General features: G+C 34.4%; 1 protein-coding gene and 3 long non-coding RNA genes across 4 annotated transcripts; 2 read left to right on the top strand and 2 right to left on the bottom strand.

Moving 5' to 3' along the window:
- The first annotated feature begins 1,090 nt into the window (after positions 1–1,090).
- Positions 1,091–3,339, top strand: LOC110902833. Its single transcript, XR_002571449.2, has 3 exons — positions 1,091–1,229; positions 1,742–1,807; positions 3,131–3,339. It is a non-coding gene; the product is annotated as an uncharacterized LOC110902833 (long non-coding RNA).
- A 3,815-nt stretch (positions 3,340–7,154) lies between these two features.
- Positions 7,155–9,351, top strand: LOC110902840. The gene is made up of 3 exons (XR_002571454.2): positions 7,155–7,300; positions 7,813–7,878; positions 9,137–9,351. It is a non-coding gene; the product is annotated as an uncharacterized LOC110902840 (long non-coding RNA).
- A 749-nt stretch (positions 9,352–10,100) lies between these two features.
- Positions 10,101–10,723, bottom strand: LOC110902850. Its single transcript, XR_002571463.2, has 2 exons — positions 10,567–10,723; positions 10,101–10,497 (listed from the first exon to the last, which is right to left on the bottom strand). It is a non-coding gene; the product is annotated as an uncharacterized LOC110902850 (long non-coding RNA).
- Positions 10,724–13,293: 2,570 nt separating this feature from the next.
- LOC110888080 (40S ribosomal protein SA) lies at positions 13,294–20,442 on the bottom strand (the record flags this gene model as incomplete). Its single annotated transcript, XM_022135622.2, has 3 exons — positions 13,294–13,477; positions 20,127–20,136; positions 20,221–20,442. Coding segments are annotated over 3 exons (378 nt in total), but the record flags the coding sequence as incomplete, so codon positions are not given.
- Positions 20,443–21,998: the final 1,556 nt, after the last annotated feature.

Below are 21,998 nucleotides of genomic sequence, written 5' to 3'. Positions count from 1 at the left end.
ATGTACTTGTAAAACGCACACCACGTTTGTAAGATTATGGGGTATGGGGCTTAGATCAGTGGCAGATCTAGGATTCCGACTAAACGGGAACGTTTTATAAATAGACGGTAACGAAATCGAAAAAACGTCAAATTTTTCCAAAATTTACACTAAAAACGTCAAAAATTTTCCGACCAAGCGGTAGCGGAGGCTACCTCTTGTTTAGCTATATATCCGCCCCTGGCTTGGATTGGGGGAAAACGTCCAAGCCACCATCCCGGGTGGGTTTGGGTTGGGGCGTGGCCCTTTGGGCTCGGGTTTGAAGTCGAGCGTGGGGCGGGGGAAGCAAGGTGACATGGCGGGCTCTCAATGGCCAAACCAAACTAGCCGTTGGCCAACGGCTATGTTAAAAAAAAATTATTTTTTCACTATAAATATCACACTTCAATTCCTATTTTTACCACATTCAACCACAATACACTCCACATCTTCTATAATCATCTTCAATTCTCCTTCTACAAAACAAAAAAATGCATCCTCATAATCGTGGTTATGACCCGAACAACCCGTTTGCATTCCAAGAAAATAATCCTAGCCCACCACCCAATCGTCCAATGCCTCGTCCACTTTTCATACACTCCCCTATGCCCCTTGAAGCGAGTTCTGCATCGTATCTCGGGAATCGTGTGTTTACTAACTTCCCAAACACCGACGATTCGATACCTACCCCGTTTACACAAACGCCCATCAACCTTTCACCAACTTTCATCGACCTTTCACAAACCGAAACCGTCCCCAAAACTCAACCACCCAACGATGGTCCTTGTGCCTCAATAGTTCCCAAAAAGAGAAGTCATAAGGGCCGAACTTGTAACACCCCAAAAATATAAATTTTATATTATAAATTAAAAGTCGGTTATGATCAAGATAAATTAACTAGGAATAAGTAACCTAGTTAATCATAAGCCTTGAATTAATAAGAAAACAAGGTTAAAACACCCTTTATAAGAATAATTGAATTGTAGAGGGGCTAAACTTGGCAAAACTGAAAAAGGTTTTAATTAAATTAAAAACCAAACATCAAAACACACACCTAAGTGTGTGTTCTGGTCGTGCGATCCATAGAGCCAAGAAAGAGCTCTCAAAAGTTCAACCCTAACTCACAAAATTGATCAAATTGAGAAGGCAATTCAAGTTCAAATCAAAAACCAAGATCAATCTAGTGATCACTCAAGTGAGGGGATCGCAAGGTATGTTGGATTTCATATTTTGGTTACTTCTTGAATTCTTGATAAACCTATGATATCGAAATCTGAACTTGCATGATTGATGGTTAGATGAAATTAGTAATTAAAACATGACTAGGAGTAAACCCTAGTCAAATACTTGTTGAATTGATGTTCATAATTGTGAATTTCATGGTCACCCATCTAAGTGTAAAATGGGTTTTGTAGAATGATAAAGAACACTAAGATTTTGATTTTTAGACAAGTGTTGTTGACTTACATGAAGTGAATCTAGATGTTAGTATGCATACTAGATATAATGAACTTGCAAAAATTGTTTAATTTTGGGCTAAATAGTTAATCATGAACATGATAATGGCTTTATAAAACGATGCCCATAAGGTGTTTGTTAAAACGCCTAAGAGAAAAATTAAATGTTGAAATTCGGAACAAAACACATATTTGAATGATGTTGTGAATTATGCGTTATAAGACATGAATAGAGTTCTAAACGAATCGTTGATGGAACTCTATAGGCAAGGAATCGAGTCTTCAAGCAGACAAGTCAGAGCGGACACACGCTTGAAGGGAACGCTTTAAAGGTACGTGACTTGTCGTCTCGTTACACTTATGTAGATAAACCTAGTCGTAGATATGTTTAATATTGATATAGCGAAAATGATTGTGTTTGGTATGTCAATGAAGTGATGTGACTCACTCGACAACCAAATGGGTCAAAATAGTTAAATAAATATGGTTGTTGATGATATTGTTAAGAATAGTCGTGTTGGAACGTCAATGAAGTGATGTAACTCACTCGACAAACCAAACGGGTTAAATAATGGTCAAAAAGGTAGTGTTCGAAGTGACATAAACGTCACTCATTAAATTTGAGTTATAAAAGCATAAACCATGGAATGGACGTGATACGCTAAGATTGACAAGATCGGGAATGGGTAATTATGGTTAGAAACCAATGTGGATGAATTATGTAAGTATGTAACTTGTTTCGTTACATTATGATAATTTGATATTGTAGTTATTCAAGTTAGGTTTTAGGATAAGGATTTGCATTAGTTAAAGTTCCGATGATCACTACTTAATTGAACGGTCAAAATTAGATTAGAAAACGTTTGGTTATTGTTGAAATGGTGGACTCCATAAATCGGACAAAAGGGTGAAAACTATGCCTTTTAAACGATTATGTGTGAAGAGACTTGAAAGTCTCATATTATGCTAGAGTTAGAAAGCAATACGCTAAAGGATTAGATATACTAAGCTAATTTATGAACCCGTGATATCGGGTCGAACGGTTTGTAATTAATTGCATAAGTTGACATGCTCGAAATATGAGAAAACGAACATGGAATTCTATTGTGAGCGTAAAACCATGTAATGGTGCCGATATGCCAAGATTTACAAGCCCGGGGAATGGGTAATTAAGTCTTAGTATGTCAAGGATTTGAATGATGAAAAATATGCACACATAGCTAATGGGTCGGATAATCGAAACAAGGATTTTGTGAACCAATCGTTCATAAATCGGGTTTCGTTATATGAAATTTACATGGTTAGGTCCGTAATTTTATTACGGAAAAAGAATCGATTAAAACGGGCATGTGAGTAAAAAGTTATGAACCTTTAAAGTTAGAAATTATAGAATTTTCGGAGCTGGCAGATATGCAGGTCCAGAAACTGGACCTGCTAGAAAACACTTTCCCCCGCGACACGCGCCAGGGAGCTAAGGTGCGGGTGTGACACGCGGGAGCGCTTGCGGCCCGCGAAGGCTTGATCTAAGTCTGTCGTGTGGCGCGACAGACCGAATTTCGAGATTTTTATATTTTTGTTATTCGTATGATACCCGAACTTGATTACGCATATTATATTGATGTCAAAACTAATAATTGATATGGTTTTGACCTTAGGTGATGTTCGTCTCGTTCCGGATGCCGATCAAGCAAGAATGCAAGAACCCGAACACAAACTTCTAAAGCTTTCGCGCCAACCAAATCTTCGTTTTAAAATAATGTCGTTATGTAAACACTACTTAATGTTGAATGTCTTAAACTAGCTAGTTCATTACGTTAAAACACTATTACGATGTACATCTTAGTTATTAACTAAATTTTGATAATTATGCATTTTGGTTTTGAAAAGTGCGTAATTTATAATAAAATAATAAATAATTAGAGACGGGTGTTACAAGTTGGTATCAGAGCTCATGGTTGAAGACAAAGTGTGTTCGGTTCGAAGCTTGATCAAACATCCAGTAAGAATTAGTCATTTAGTAGATTTTATTTGAATATTAGAAAAAGGAAATTGATTTGATGTGCACGAGAAGAGCGTGTTAACATACACTCAAACCCGGAAAGTGCACTAAACATGAATGGTTTAAGCAAGTGGTAAACTTGGCTAAACCAAAGCGAATGATGCATATGTTATAAAACGAAATGTTTAATATTGATATAAAATTACAAATTTGAGATGTCTAGTGTTGATAAAAGATGATTAAGTAGTATAAATCCTAACCATAGATTGATTATAAAATAAGTACTTATGAAATAAGTATATTTGAACGCCTCGTATAACAATACGGGCAACATTGAATAACAAGATTAATAATAAATTGGAGAATGTTCGAATGATAGGATGACCGCATCTGAAGATGACGGGAGATAAATAATCTAAATGGAGAAAGATTCGGAAGCATGACAAAGAACATGCTAGCAAAGAACCTAAATCAAGTAATGACTTGAGACAACGGAGTACCAATCTAGTACACGTTCTAAATTACGATAAGACAAGTAGAATGCAACAATTCACATAATGAACGATAGTCGCATATAGGCATATATGATTAGTGAAATGAATGAATTATATAAAGGAAATATATATACATATATATATAGGGTAAGGTTCATGCGAGAACCACCTTTATTGCGAGAACCGCGAGAACCAATGTGAACACAAGCTAAAATAGCTAAAAAAACCTAAAAAAAAACCCTAAAAAAACCTAACCCCCACCCCCCAAAAACCTAAACCCCCCACCCCCACCCCCCCCCCCAAAAAAAAAAACCTAACCCCCCCCCCCCCCAAAAAAAAACCTAAACCCCCCCCCCCAAAAAACCTAACCCCCCCCCAAGCTAAATGCTAAAAACTAAAACCCTCAAAAAACGTAAAAAAACCTAACCCCCCCCCCCACCCCACCCCCCCCCCCCAAAAAAAAAAACCTAAACCCCCCTCCCCCACCCCCCAAAAACCTAACCCCCCCCCCCCCACCCCCCCCCCCAAGCTAAAATGCTAAAAACTAAACCCCCCAAAAAACCTAAAAATCTAAAAAAATCAAAAAAAAAATCTAAATTTTTTTTTTATTTTTTTACTATTTTTTATGTTCAAATCGCTACTTTTAGTAGCCAAAATTTTTTTTTTTTTTGGATACTAAAAGTAGCGATTTTTATATAAAAAATAGTAAAAAAATAAAAAAAAAATTTTTGGGTGTTTTTTAGATTTTTTTAGGTATTACTGTTTGTGTTCACACTGGTTCTCGCGGTTCTCGCAATAAAGGGTGGTTCCTAACGGATCTTTGTCCTATATATATATATGAATATATATATATAAATAAATAAATAAGGGCGAGTATGTGAACCGAGGTAAAAGTAATTTCGATAAATGTTGCAATGGGAAGGAGTGCGTACACTCGAACCCGGGAATGCAATGAAAGATAAGTGTCATGATGGGAAGTAGTGTGCGTACACTCGAACCCGGGAACTTAATGAAGTGAATAAATGTTGTGTCGGGAAGGAGTGTAATTACACTCGAACCCGGAATTTGCAATAGTAGTAAATGGCGAAGACAAGGTTATAGACTTGGCCAAACCAAATAAAAACATGTAGAAACATCGTTTATATTGATAAACGATGTGGGAATTTTTTTTTCCATACGACGACATGGAATAAAAAAATAAAATGAATTGATTTCTATTATTGTTACAATATGATGTCAACCATAGTTGGCAACGATACGGTATCCCTCGTGACTGAGGGGGTGCACGAAAGGATCTGTGGGAAAGTCGGAAAGGCTACTGAAGCCGTTTAACCCGGAATAATGGAAAGGCTATAAGTCACCATGATGACGGCAAAGAAAGAAAAGATTAACGAGTTGAGAGAAAGCCCATTGGGGTGAGTATTGCAGGTACACGTATTAAAATTTCATTAAGACAACGTTGGGCAACAATTAGACAATGGATTAAGGCTAAGAATGAGAAATTAAGATTTGGGTGGGAAATATCCTCAAGGAAAGCTAAATGAATAATACGTATTACTCGCTACTGCGAATAAGAAAGTATTGTTAGATGCGGATTTAGAAACTTGGGTATGAGTAACCATCCAAGTAACACGTTAGTAATTAAATCCTTATGAGAAAGAACAATGATCACATTGATGGGTGTGATTGTATAAAGGAGTAGTAAAAATTAACATTTTAAAAGTGATAGAACGAAAATGGGTAAACCCCGAAAGTCATATAACAATAGTAGTGGTTTTACTGAATAAGGCTTAAGAAATGGACCTTCTTGACATTAAAAAAAATAAAAAAAAAGAGAGAGGACGGACCTAAGGGTCGCTAATAAAAAGAAAGCTGGGTGTTCAAACCAAGTGTTTGATAATAAAGGAAGACGCAAACCCAGGTAACGGGCTGTAAATTTTTTTTTTAATTAAGTATGAACCGGATAACGCTAAGCGAAGAACAAACCGACGTGCAAATGACGGAAGAAGTCATGGAGTCGGAAGAATAGCTCAAACGAAAACAAATGTAGCCTTGGACTACGACCAAGGTCAATAAAATTCAAGAGCGAAAGTGAATGATTCCAAACATAACAAGGGGTGCCTTGACGTTATATATGTAGATATACATTTTAATAATGACGTGAGTAAAGGATGAATCTACGAGATCATCATAACCTTAGGGATTACAAGCAAATGTTAAGGTCTACGGGACCAAAAAGACCCTTGGGTCACAAATAAAAAGAAATGAACTATAGGGGTCTCACCTTAAAAAGGTGAAAATCTAAGGAAATAGCCTACGAGGCTAAGTGAAAGAACCTACGGGTTATTTGGGTTAAGTAAGGAAACTAGTTATAACTCCCCGCCCTAAATAATAATGGAAAGGAATAAATCCTCGGAAGTAAAATTCCCTGACAATAAGTAAATGACGGGAGACAAAGAGAAAACGTTAAACTAAAAATTCAATTTTTAGTCAAAAGCAACGTTTTAACAAATATATGTAATATGAAGTGGTTTGGGAAATAGTAAACACACAAAGGACCGGAGATGGCGATGTGGTACACCCGGATGACGGGATATGAAGTAACGGTGACGAATTAGTCAAGCTGGTAAAACCATTCAAGGTGAAGGTAATGCTATGACCTATGTAACGCGTTTGTCGATATAGGATTAGCATGAAGTAAACATGCTGACAGACTCAGTAACCGGATGATCAAATGACAAGTCGGTCAAATAGGCGACAAAATAAGAAACACAAGATACAAGTTACAGTCCGTGAGGACTTACACATGAAAGACACACGCGATGATGCGAATGATGACTTTTAACTAAAAGAAAGAATGCCTTGAAAACGAAACTAAGCTTGTTTGGTCAAAACCAAAGAACTACTTAAAGAAGGTTTCGGGGACGAAACCTATTTAAGGGGGGTAGACTTGTAACACCCCAAAAATATAAATTTTATATTATAAATTAAAAGTCGGTTATGATCAAAATAAAGTAATTAGGAATAAGTAACCTAGTTAATCATAAGCCTTGAATTAATAAGAAAACAATGTTAAAACACCCTTTATAAGAATAATTGAATTGTAGAGGGGCTAAACTTGGCAAAACTGAAAAAGTTTTTAATTAAATTAAAAACCAAACACCAAAATACACACCTAAGTGTGTGTTCTGGTCGTGCGATCCACAGAGCCAAGAAAGAGCTCTCAAAAGTTCAACCCTAACTCACAAAATTGATCAAATTGAGAAGGCAATTCAAGTTCAAATCAAAAACCAAGATCAATCTAGTGATCACTCAAGTGAGGGGATCTCAAGGTATATTAGATTTCATATTTTGGTTACTTCTTGAATTCTTGATGAACCTGTGAAATCGAAATCTGAACTTGCATGATTGATGGTTAGATGAAATTAGTAATTAAAACATGACTAGGAGTAAACCCTAGTCAAATACTTGTTGAATTGATGTTCATAATTGTGAATTTCATGGTCACCCATCTAAGTGTAAAATGGGTTTTGTAGAATGATAAAGAACACTAAGATTTTGATTTTTAGACAAGTGTTGTTGACTTACATGAAGTGAATCTAGATGTTAGTATGCATACTAGATATAATGAACTTGCAAAAATTGTTTAATTTTGGGCTAAATAGTTAATCATGAACATGATAATGGCTTTATAAAACGATGCCCATAAGGTGTTTGTTAAAACGCCTAAGAGAAAAATTAAATGTTGAAATTCGGAACAAAACACATATTTGAATGATGTTGTGAATTATGCGTTATAAGACATGAATAGAGTTCTAAACGAATCGTTGATGGAACTCTATAGGCAAGGAATCGAGTCTTCAAGCAGACAAGTCAGAGCGGACACACGCTTGAAGGGAACGCTTTAAAGGTACGTGACTTGTCGTCTCGTTACACTTATGTAGATAAACCTAGTCGTAGATATGTTTAATATTGATATAGCGAAAATGATTGTGTTTGGTATGTCAATGAAGTGATGTGACTCACTCGACAACCAAATGGGTCAAAATAGTTAAATAAATATGGTTGTTGATGATATTGTTAAGAATAGTCGTGTTGGAACGTCAATGAAGTGATGTAACTCACTCGACAAACCAAACGGGTTAAATAATGGTTAAAAAGGTAGTGTTCGAAGTGACTTAAACGTCACTCATTAAATTTGAGTTATAAAAGCATAAACCATGGAATGGACGTGATACGCTAAGATTGACAAGCCCGGGAATGGGTAATTATGGTTAGAAACCAATGTGGATGAATTATGTAAGTATGTAACTTATTTCGTTACATTATGATAATTTGATATTGTAGTTATTCAATTAGGTTTTAGAATAAGGATTTGTATTAGTTAAAGTGCCGATGATCGGACAAAAGGGTGAAAACTATGCCTTTTAAACGATTATGCGTGAAGAGACTTGAAAGTCTCATATTATGCTAGAGTTAGAAAGCAATACGCTAAAGGATTAGATATACTAAGCTAATTTATGAACCCGTGATATCGGGTCGAACGGTTTGTAATTAATTGCAAAAGTTGCATAAGGCGACATGCTCGAAATATGAGAAAACGAGCATGGAATTCTATTGTGAGCGTAAAACCATGTAATGGTGCCGATACGCCAAGATTTACAAGCCCGGGGAATGGGTAATTAAGTCTTAGCATGTCAAGGAATTGAATGATGAAAAATATGCACACATAGCTAATGGGTCGGATAATCGAAACAAGGATTTTGTGAACCAATCATTCATAAATCGGGTTTCGTTATGTGAAATTTACATGGTTAGGTCCGTAATTTTATTACGGAAAAAGAATCGATTAAAACGGGCATGTGAGTAAAAAGTTATGAACCTTTAAAGTTAGAAATTATAGAATTTTCGGAGCTGGCAGATATGTAGGTCCAGAAACTGGACCTGCTAGAAAACACTTTCCCCCGCGACACGCGCCAGGGAGCTAAGGTGCGGGTGTGACACGCGGGAGCGCTCGCGGCCCGCGAAGGCTTGATCTAAGTCTGTCGCGTGGCGCGACAGACCGAATTTCGAGATTTTTATATTTTTGTTATTCGTATGATACCCGAACTTGATTACGCATATTATATTGATGTCAAAACTAATAATTGATATGGTTTTGACCTTAGGTGATGTTCGTCTCGTTCCGGATGCCGATCAAGTAAGAATGCAAGAACCGAACACAAACTTTTAAAGTTTCCGTGTCAACCAAGTCTTTGTTTTAAAATAATGTCGTTATGTAAACACTACTTAATGTTGAATGTCTTAAACTAGCTAGTTCATTACGTTAAAACACTACTACGATGTACATCTTAGTTATTAACTAAATTTTGATAATTATGCATTTTGGTTTTGAAAAGTGCGTAATTTATAATAAAATAATAAATAATTGAGACGGGTGTTACAGAACTTCGAAAGAGCAAAGATGCTCGAGATGCCCTGAAACAAAAACGGGATAATTTGAAATTTCTATCCCAGCCCATTGATCACCTAGAGGGTGACGAGTTGCAACTAGTCTTGGAGATGAGAGAGGAGATAAAGAACAAATATAAATGTTAGGAATTTTTTTATGTAATTTTCTTTATTTAAAAATATTAAAAAAATTAAATTTGTTGTTTTAAAAAATATTCAAATGTGGGTCAGCCCAGCGGTTTGGGTCAGCCCAACGAAGCCCACCAAACCCACGCCCCACCATACCGTCTTCAATGTGGGTCAGCCCAGCTCTGCCCCCCAAGCCACGTGTCAACCCATGCCCCAAACCCCCGCCCCACCATACCCCACGGTCTAACGGCAACCAAATACCAGTAGGCCACATTATAGTAAAATAACTATTTAAAAATAAAAGTTCAACCAAAATCATTTATAGGATTCTCCGTGGTCGTTGTGAACCTTTAAGATATTCAAAATAATATTTTAACTAGTATTAAGCAACCTCGCATTGCGGCGGGAGGCATAAAACCATGCCAAGTAGTACAAAGACCCCGTGCGTTGCGGTTGTAAGATATGACGAACCCGCATCAAAAGGCACTTTATGGCCATTAACGAAACCAATTATATAACCTTAGTTAATACTTTTGTATACAATTGTCGTAGTTCTTTCCAACCAAATCATTCTTATAACAAAAGCAAAAAGAAGTTCTTGTACAAAAGTACCAAATATCCCAAATGAACCCAAACGACACTGGTTTTCCTCTCAAATTTCATCTTTTCATTTCTGCTCTGCAACTACATCCTGCAGTAAACCAACAAAAGCAAGGTCTGGCTCTCCTTCAACCAGACAAAGATTGCGAATCCCATTTGAAACAAGTGTTATAGGAAGGTAAATTGATAATGGTAATCACATACATATATAAATCACAACAACATATGACAAGGTTAATTTCTTCTGCTTCTGAGGAAAATTATCTGCACACTGCTATGCCATTGCTGATCCAAGCAACACAACTGCCCCTATCTTCTGCTATGGCAGAATCCGTCGCCGTGAATCCACCTACGGTCACCAGAATCGCACTTAGATGTCAAACATAAATCATTCTAAAGATCTACTTCGAAAAGTTACCTTGTTCGCCGCAGTCCTCTTCTAATCGATGACCGAGGACCTGCTTCGACGTTGACATAATTGAGGGAGAGGTCTGTATGTTTTAGCTGCTGCTTTAGTAACTTGTCCACCTATGTACAACAAACATTTGCACAGAAAACAAATTATGCAATATGTTGCACAAACATGTTGAAAATTATAGTATATATAAATATAAAAATAAATTCGAAGGTGACCTATATAAATAGAACTATAGAAGCATAGATACATAGTCTTAAACGATGCTAATGCTATAAACATATTTTTTTGGGTGTTAATATTCAAATACTATTTCCCTTTATCTTTCTCTATATATACATAGATATATATAGAGATATAAGTAAAAAATGATGTGAGAATAAGATTTTGGGGTGTGGAAATAGAATGACCCTATTTTTTGGGTTATTAGATTTTCATAATCCTAACTTTCATCTATTGCCAACATTAATGCCAACTTAAAAATTCCCCCTGACAATCCTAACTTGTAAGAATTTGGCCTCTCATCGATCCTTTTCTAACTGGGTTATAACCCAGTTAGTTTTTTGCTGACGTGACAACTTACGTCGCACAAACCTAGTTATTGGTTGATGTGACTGCTTATGTGGCACAAACCTAGTTATTGAATTTTAATAATCCTAACTTTCACCACCACCATTAGCCGCCGCCACCACCATCACCCACCAACACCATCAACCAATAACTAGGTTTGTGCCACGTAAGCTGGCAACTCAGCAAAAAACTAACTGGGTTATAACCCAATTAGAAAATGATCGATTTGGGCCAAATTCTTACAAGTTAAGATTGTCAGAGAGAATTTTTAAGTTGGGATTGGCAATGGATAAAAGTAAGGATTATTAAAATCTAATAACCACATTTTTTATAAAATATTAAGCAAATGTATTGATATTAAGGTAGCGTTTAGTTTATGAGTATATCAAAGGACTTCCATTTCTAATAAAGATTTTGGAATAATTAGTTAGGTTTATAATAAATATTAAATATGGCTAACCCACTTGGTAAAGACACTTGCTTCTTAAAGAAGAGGTTCTAAGTTCAAACCTAAACAAAGGGAGTATTTTATATTATATTTAGTGTCAAATAGATTAGAGTGACCTTTACCATTAAAAAAACAACTAATATGACAAATATATTCTCATTTTCATTTCTATCATATTATTATACTCAGTACATATACATTGAGAATATGTTTCACGTGTCTTTTTTTGGTTTAGATTTATAACTTCATTTCAACTTTTTGATAAGTCCATTTTTAGGATAAGTCCTTTTTTAGCAAATATGTTTTACGTGATAAAGTTAGGTTCAAGACAAAGCCATAAACAACTGACAGCCTGACAAGGTTGTCACTATGTTATTGGAATCACATGTTAAATATTGTATTTTTTCACAAATATCATGTTCCATGAATGTAATTAATCGAAAATTCGTTAAGCATTTCCTAGTCATGATATTATAATTCATACGTAAGAGCTTAGTAACTTTGTTTTTCAAAAACTTTTATATCCACTGTTGACGAGGGTCCGCGTTTGGGCTTCTTGTCTAGGCTCACTTCCTTATAATGATGATTGAGCCTGAGCCCGCTTAGACTTTCCACACATTCTTGGTAGGTTCATGTGGGCTTGGTTCTAATAAGCCCACTCTTATGCCAACCCATGCCCAAGAGTGCCCACTATATAAAGAAAACTCCTTCATTAGAAGGAGGAGGTTATTTCTTCTCTCCATTTCGGGCTCCTTCTTCCCCTTAACTCTCTATTTTCTTACAACATACACTTATTTGCATTCATGTAATATTATCACGGTTGATATGTTGCTGATTTGAGCGTCGGAGTGCCATCGAGGCGATCCCTCCGGGCCCTCTAACGAGATTTTCATGTGGTCGCAGCCCCAAACTCGCTAACCCGCAAGAGGAACCGTCACCACAACGACGAGGAGAGGAATCTGAACCGGATCTCGCCGAATCTAAGGTCAGTAATGCCAAGCCGTTTCAATCTTGGATTCGACATCTACTATAGAAATATATAGATAATCAGTTAAATTATACATATTAAAAAAGTGAATGTATAATTAGTTTAAAATAGAGTAAAATGCACGGACAGTCCCTGTGGTTTTGCAAAATAACACATATAGTCCCCAACTTTTGGAAATTACATCGGTGCTCCCTGTGGTTTGTCAGTTTGTTACTCGGATAGTCCCTGAAGTGGATGACGGTTAGTTTTTTCCGTTAAGTGGATGTGAAATGACAAATTTACCCTTCATCTTCTCCACTCTATAAAAACAAAACAACCCCACCCCAACCCCAACCCCACCCACCCCCCACATTTCTCTCTGTTTCCCCAACCATTAACCACCAACCACCACCCACCTCTACTCTAGTTACGTACCATCAGCAGCACCCCAATCAGCTGCAGCTACAGGGGCACCATCAATTGACGGTTGAGCCACATCACCGCCCCATTGGGCATCAGGAATCTGCGACGACCATTGATCATCCATTCCAATAGCACCAGCTCCATAATCTTTGTAATCCGCTACAGCGGTTTCATCCTCTTCTTCCTTAGCCTCCCCTGGTTCCCTGTAGAAAAACAAATAGACCTGCAAAAACGGATAAAACTTTTTAAATTCTAAAACCTTTGAATCAAATGAATGAAAAATTGATAAGCCGAAGATATTTGGTTAATAGTTAATACCATGACATCCCACTTATGTCCTTGATTGATCACACCCCGCATCTAAAGAATCATTCGGGCTAAAAGCCAAAACAAACAACCAATGCTGTGTTTCCCTTTGTTGTTAGCGGGGATACCGATATCAACGTATCTCATAGGAGAATCAATGTCACAGAAAGCTATTGTCGGTATGTTTCCGAGTGCAGCTTGTTAGAAATAACCCGTTGATGTGGCCTTACGGATCATTTTGTAACATTACCAATATGACATAACTAATCCCTGACAATTACTTGATGGTAGTAATTGTAATTATTGATTAGTTTAAGGGGCAATTATGATTTCCCTTTAGGTACCTTTAATAGAGAATGTAAAGAGTTTTCATAACCTACCATCACTTATGATCATTGTATATTGATCATTGGTATTGATAAAAAAAGGTATGAAAAACTCCTTAAGAACACCAACACTAAAATTCTCTCTAAGGTGATCCATCAACCCAAGGTACCATAACGGGAATCATGGCCTTATCTTCGTCTTCAAAGATGATCACTTCCACAAGTAAGTGTCTCTAACTTGGTATCTATATTTACGTTATGACTGAATAAACATGATTAGGTTCTATATTTTGACCCATGTTTATAGATATAATCAACAAGTGGTATCAGAGCAATGTTGATTATATCAAAATTCAATCATATGAATCGATGTATTCCTTTGAGTTCGATCAATCTGTTTGATGGATATTATATACAAAATTGATATGTTTTCTTTGTTTTAATAATTTATATCAGAATGAGATAAAGCAAATCAATTTTATACAAACTAAACTATGATGAATTGTTTTAGATTATTTTGGTTATTCATAATTCATAATCAAGATTGTAAAGTTGAACTAACGTTTCATCAGTATCAATATGTCATTTAATATTAGTCAAATATTCAAAAGGCTTTTCATTCTTTGAAAATATTAAAATACCATCGAACAGTTTATTGGAATATGGAATTTAACTAATTCTTTTTTACATTAATTTGATATCTATTAGAGAAAGGAATTTGTTTCCTACTGTATTATGTTTAAAGAGGTGGATAATTGATTGCCACACCTTTTGGGTTTTACAATACTCTATTGCAATTCTTTATTCAATATGATTAATTAGTGAATTAATGGTATATTAATTTTATATTAATGGTATATTAATTATTGAAATTCTTTATTCAATGTGATTAATTAGTGAATTAATGGTATATTAATTTTATATTAATGGTATATTAATTTTTAACTTTACGTAAATTTCCATGCCAACAAGAATCCATCAATTGGATTATTTCTTTGATTGGATTTAGTTTTGCAAAAAAAAAAAAGGATTTAATCAATTGAGATATTTTATTTTGCAATCGATTTAATTTTTTTGCATATCGTTTATATGACAATCGGTTTTCATGAATATTAAAAAGGCATAATTTGCAAATCACTAAATTAGCATTATTTTTTTATAAATCTATTGATGATCATTTAAATCAATTTATTTTAAATGTTGGTGACTTATTTCAATCACACATCAACAAACCTATTAATGGTGATTCAATTTGGTATAGATGAAAAGTATTGAAATCGGCTAATTAGTTAATTATTTTGGCAAAATTATCTTGCAAATTATGAAATCGTTTTGCAAAGATGTCAAAATCGGTTTGCAAGCCTTATTTATTTATTTACTTATTTTTGCTCTAATATGGGACAAACTTGTGAATGGTCCAACTTAAGTATGCAAGTTAAATGGCGAACTTCAATGATCGATGATTGAACCAACGGGATATCATTTGATTAAACATTGAAGCTTTAGTTATGCCATCTTATGTAATTATCTGTATTAGCATAATTTACATAAATATTTCATTTCTGGCCCAAAGGTGTTATGTTATATTTATGTGCTTTACCTTATTGTGTATGTATGTTCACCATGATACATGAATTTTGGTCAAAGCCAAAGCGAAGCCAAAGTTCATGTAGAACATTGAGACAGTCTATATTTATGTGTGTTCATAATATATGAATTTTGGTTAAAGCCAAAGCGAAGCCAGAGTTCATGTAGAACACTAAAGACGGTCTATTATTTTATATCGTTCATTATGAGTGAATTTTGGTCAAAGCCAAAGCGAAGCCAAAATTCAGGCAGAACATTAAGTTGGTTTTATTTATTTATGTTCATAATACATAAAATTTGGTCAAAGCTAAAGCGAAGCCAAAGTTCATGTAGAACAATAAGTCAGTCTATTATGTATGTTCATAATGCATAAATTTTGGTCAAAGCCAAAGCGAAGCCAAATTTATTTAGAACATCATGACAATCTGTTATTTATGTACGTTCATAATGTCTGAATTTTGGTCAAAGCCAAATCGAAGCCAAAATTCAGGTAGAACCTTATATTAGTCTGTTATTTTGGTGTTATAGTAGACTATATCTTCAATATAATAATTTGTGTCTGCCTTGCTTGATTACCCCATAATGTAAATCACTCCAAGTTTCTTCCTAAGTTTGTATCTCATCTGTTTTATCCACTCTAATTTCAAAACCTAAAATGTTTTGCTTACTAAAAAGTTTCTACAAAATTTCCTCTTGTTGGATTGTTGATTATTTCTTAAGATATGATAATTCTACTGCTCTTTTCTGATAAAAGTTATACAGAAGAAAACTAGAGCATGACTAGTGGGATAAGTCAAACATTATATCTCTTATGATAATCAAGAACCCACTTAATTATTGCTATCATGTGAGCTATTCTAGATTCTAAATTTCCTAAGACTAATTTATTTTCTTTGGAAGAATCAAAATAACTCCTAAGACGCATGTATTACTCTAGATTCTTACTATAAAGTTAGTGGCATATGTGAATACATCATCATGTACAATACCATGACCCATAATTTAAAGGTTTACACATGGAAATCAGTACAATTTTCCGGTGCATTACATATAACTTTTCCACTAATACCATAAGTTACCTTAAGAATCATCTATACCACTCAAGAGTACCAAAGGAAATTGAGTGTGTTGATTAGCAGCATATATACAGGAAAAGGAATGCATGAAACTGGAAAATTAGATGTTGTTCATCTCACCGCCACTAAACCTAAAAGGAGGATACTTTTAAGATTTGGAGACAGTGTACAAGTTCTACTTCCAGCTATAAGTTTCTTCAAAGGAAAGTCTCACTGCAGACTTATGTCATTAAACTAGGCATGAGCATCACGACTACCCATAATTCAATGGGACAGCTGGCTAAGATAAGTAGTTAGATATTTATGATATTTAAGTCTGCTAATGATAATATTCCAATTAACACATGATGGGTTAAGTCTAGTTCTATACGGTTACTTACCAGAAATCAACAAATAATTAATATGAGAGTTAGTGGCAAAATTTTATGTTAAGACTATAAGAACCATAATAAACTGTTTTATAATTGGGTTTTATGATACCTTATATATTCTGTAGATTATTCAGAATTTAGTATCAATATAAAAGTTACGTTATGACAGTTACAAAGTCACTCTTACCTTAAACTCTCATATTGTTGGTCATCTCAATCTGGATAGAAACCTTATAAGATAGAACTAGATGATGCTACACTTTTCCACAACTTTTTGTTATCATGAAAATGAAAATTTAACAAAAGAAAAATGAGACTTACAAATTCCATCCATTAAGACCAAATTTTATGAGAAATCATGACTAGTTTAATGAAGGATGAAATATTATCAAATCTCATTCTTAGAGACTTATGAGCATGTGTATAAGCCTTAAAATATAATGGCTAAGGGAATAAATTAAGTTCAATTAGAAATTATATTTCATTGGAACTTATCCCAAAATGGAATATTCAGATATTATTCATTTATCATAATATTTACTTGTGTCTAACATGTCCCTAATGGATCAAGGCATTAAAGAAATTAATTCATATATACTATGATTCCTTCTAAATATGTCCCTCAAAATTTTTATAAACATCTGGACATTAAGGAAATCAAGTTTAACATATATGACATGTTCCACAGCACGTAAATCATTGAAACTTATCTTGTAGCATTTCTAGAGATGTAAAAGGTTAGTGGGAGCATTAAATGTCTTTATCTTAACTTGCGAGAGTTGCAAGAGGTAGGGGAGTGAAAACTTGTTACTACCTCAATTTGCACCTCTTGTACAAGACATTGCTCCTTCACAACTTTTCTCTTTAAGAATATACTGCTACTCTAACAAAAGTTTCATTGTTGCTTAAACGTGGGCACACTCAGATTTCTTGCCAAACTTGTAATCCTCAAACAGAGAAACTACAATGAGTAACTTCTTTAATTTGTTTCTCTATTAGAATTTATTGGTCTTCTAGTGTTGACCATAATCATGCTAAATTGTTAAAGATTTCTAAGTCAATGAGAGTAATAAAAGTCCTTATCAGGACTTGCCAGAAGTGCAAGAGGCGGGGGGGAGAGACCTATTAAATTTTACTCCGATTACACCTCTTGCACACCATACTGCACCAGCTCTTACACACTTAGAATCTTGAAAGTGATAGCAACTTAATCAAGAGTTAATCCATAAAACTGAAACTCATAATACAACCCAATAATCAACTACAGAGGTCATCTAGGTTTAAATCCTCCTTGGTTGAAGTTGAAATGGATATTGGAAAGTTTACTGGTCCTACTTCCTCTAATTAAGCCATTGGCATCAATCAATTTTCTAAATGGAATAAGATTTGTTATTAGCAAATTTGATTTTAACGTTTGGGATTTGGTTGAATTACCTAAGGGTGTTCATCACTAAACAAAATCTGAATACAAACGTTCAGACGCTAAAAATATGATTGATTGTTAAAGGTTATGCTCAGAAGAGAATTATTTATCAAAGAATCATCTTATCTTTCTTACAAGATGTTTCTTTGAGGACCATTGTTGTTCTAGTGGCTCATAATCATTTAGAGCTACATTATATGAACATTAAAACAACTTTCCTTAAACAAAGACTTACATGTTCATAAAACAATCTGAAAGTTCTAAACTGTAGGTCAAGAACACTTACTTTGTATGTCAATTAATTCCATGTATGGGTTTAAGGCAAACATCAAAATGTTATGAAATCTTAATGCATTATATTCATCAAGAATTAAGTGGATTTATGTACCTACCTCAACATGAGTGGGAGCAACTAATGTAAACTTATCCTTATATAGATAGCACTTTTTGGATAAGTATATGTTACACAAGTCAAATAATTTCTCACATATATTTTGATATAATGAATCTCGGAAATACCACTTACGTGAGAGATATCAAAATATACCGAGATAGACCCAATGGGACATTAGTTTCGTCCCATAAGCCTTACTCTAAAGCGTGCTCTTACGTGTGTAACAAACAATATAGCTCTCCTTTGGAGGATAAAATAATAAATGAGATTATTTCCTTATGCTTCATTAATTAGAAGCTTTACGAAGGTTCAAGTCTATACTCGTGTAGATATTGCTCACATTGATGAACATTAGACCACTCTAGATTATTGTGAAACATCTTACGATATCTTTAAGAAACGAGAAAGACTATAAAGAAGGGGTTGATTATTCTTACCTTGATTTTGTAATATTCAAAAGAACTTAAAAGTCAATTTGGGGAAATCCTTATGTTTGCAGACAAATTTATCTTATGGAGGAGTCATAAGAAACTGTTAACAACAACCTAAATTATAATGACATAATATGTTGTTAATTAACAACGCAATTGTCACTAAATGTTGTTGAAATTTTATCAGTAGACTCATAAACTTATTAACTCCATATAAATACTATATTGAAGACTTACTGTGAAAAGTCAGCTACCTTATTTCCTCGAACAGTAACAGTTCGAGAGGTGTTGCATTAAACTTCGATACAAAATTATTGTTCGTTTATGAACAAGAAGAGGAAACTAATTATTTGTATCGAATACATTACATTCATGATATGCTTGCGGATCCGATAACTAAGGTCTACACCCAAAGTCTTTTTAAGAGCTCATAATAAAGACGGGTTTTACTAAAGGCCTTACATAATAGCATATCGTACATATGAATGATTAGTTATTATTTTTCCTCAATTATACAATTTGTTTGTCTATAAATACGTATGTGCACCTAATGACGTATAGATAAGAATTATACAAATTAATTTTAAAGAGCTTACCTTAGTCATTTTGGTCTTAAATTTACGTATATTTTGATTTGGGGTTGTAACATGATTAATGGGGGTCTTGAGTTGAGAATAACTCAATGACTGTATTTTTCTTTTGCAATTTCAATTTGAAACATTGATTAATGTTTTAACTTGGCCAAACTTACTTATACTTATCACAAATGATCACTCAGCCAAGTGGGAGAATGTTAGAAATAACCCGTTGATGTGGCCTTACGGATCATTTTGTAACATTACCAATATGACATAACTAATCCCTGACAATTACTTGATGGTAGTAATTGTAATTATTGATTAGTTTAAGGGGCAATTATGATTTCCCTTTAGGTACCTTTAATAGAGAATGTAAAGAGTTCTCATAACCTACCATCACTTATGATCATTATATATTGATCATTGGTATTGATAAAAAGGTATGAAAAACTCCTTAAGAACACCAACACTAAAATTCTCTCTAAGGTGATCCATCAACCCGAGGTACCATAACGGGAATCATGGCCTTATCTTCGTCTTCAAAGATGACCACTTCCACAAGTAAGTGTCTCTAACTTGGTATCTATATTTACGTTATGATTGAATAAACATGATTAGGTTCTATATTTTGACCCATGTTTATAGATATAATCAACACAGCTTCCTTAATGGGCTATGAAGAATCAATAACGATGACATATTAAATAGCTTTTCAACAATCGAAAGACGAGATGAAGTTGATCAACTAAAATATAACCTTGTGATCGGTTCGTGGGTCAGTCAATATGAGGAGGCGTGGCTCACTGAAAGAGGTCTGGAGCTGGTTAGTGAATGTACCAGGAGTGTGATCTCCGGCAATGGCGTGAGTTCCGGTATACTGGGCAAACTTGAGCACGGCTCTCTGACCATATGGTCTAGCGGATTGAACAATGATGTCCTGTGGGTTCTCGATAGCAACAGAGAGATGTGGGGGTGGGTGGGGTTTGGTTGTTTTGTTTTTATAAAGGGGAGAAGATGAAGGGTAAAATTGTCATTTCACATCCACTTAACGGAGAAAACTAACCGTCATCCACTCCAGTGACTATCCAAGTAACAAACTGTCAAACCACAAGGAGCACCGGTGTAATTTCCAAAAGTTGAGAACTATAAATGTTATTTTGCAAAACCACAGGGACTATACGTGCATCTTACTCTTTAAAATATTAAAAGAGATAAGTAAGGAGTAAAAAAAGTATGGTTAACTATAGTACTATACTACTTATTTTAATCAAGATTTTACATGCATATAATTCAATGAACGTAACTTATTAGAACTATATCAAAATATATACTCTTAGTATATTTGTCTTAAACTAATTAGATTACCGCGCTTCGCAGCAAGTCCTCGATTGCTATTGGTTTGGCTCGGTACGATACGATACTTGATGTAGCAACAGAAAGAGATATTTATTATATCGATTAAAAACCATATAAACGAATTCTGGTATCTATGTTATTCAGTGAGTTTTATACTATCACGCCATAAAAACTATTAATAAATATGGTATAGGTATCGATGTTAAAACGACATCGGTTCGGTTCTTCACGTAATGAAGAAAACACATATATAACGTGTTTAAAGGAAACTTTTATCGAATTGTAGATAAAAATAAGCATGTCACAACTGTACATTTAGAATTATAAAAAAATTATATTATAGTACTAAAATAACAAAAGGGTTAACGGCGTAATCTATAAAATATAAATGAAAAAGTAAACCGCGAGGCAACTTTTGACTTGTGTATTTGTGCTTCAATCATTTGTACGTTAGTATTAACAACTCGGTTTTGAGTAAATTTTATATCTCTTCATAGACGAAAATAATCACATCACAATGGCATACTTGAAAGTTTATAAAACATCCTATATTAAAATTTATAAGAAAAAACAAAATATGCTCAAAATTCGTTGTAACTAGTATTAAGGCCCCCGCGTTATGGCGAGGGCGTAAACTGTGTCAAGTAGCACCAATGCTATATCACTGATAGTGACTAGCAACCCCCGAAAAATTTAATAGTAATAGACTGTTTTTTATTTAACTCACACACCAGTTAAATTTACACCTAAACAACTAAACTTATACATTTTTTCATTAGAAAACTTGAACAATCACTACTTACGGAGAAAAACATTTTTTGAACACCTTAGTACCACTTAAAAAGGTCCTCTGATTAGTAAATAGTAACAGAATTTTTGTATATCAAAATTTCTATTTCTCTAAATTTAATGCTTTGATAAGGAAATAGCATATCAATAGTGGTTTAATCCTTTGCAACTTTATCACATTTTATTTGTTTCTGTCTTGGCGTTTTTTGTTGTTTTGATCAGGATTCCATCGTACTTGGCTAGCATTTTAACAAGGTTTTCGACGTCCTTGTTCAGGTGCACTTACATTCGGCGTATTTAACCACAATTTGACCATTTTAAAAAAAAAATTAATTATGTCTTTGAATCAGTTAACTCCCCTAACCCAAACTAAACTTGAAATCAGCCTTG

This window comes from Helianthus annuus, chromosome 2 (assembly GCF_002127325.2).
Source record: "Helianthus annuus cultivar XRQ/B chromosome 2, HanXRQr2.0-SUNRISE, whole genome shotgun sequence".
In the NCBI taxonomy this organism is placed as follows: domain Eukaryota; kingdom Viridiplantae; phylum Streptophyta; class Magnoliopsida; order Asterales; family Asteraceae; genus Helianthus; species Helianthus annuus.
The sequence above is the reverse complement of the archived record's forward strand: the minus strand, read 5'-3'. Positions and strand labels throughout refer to the sequence as shown.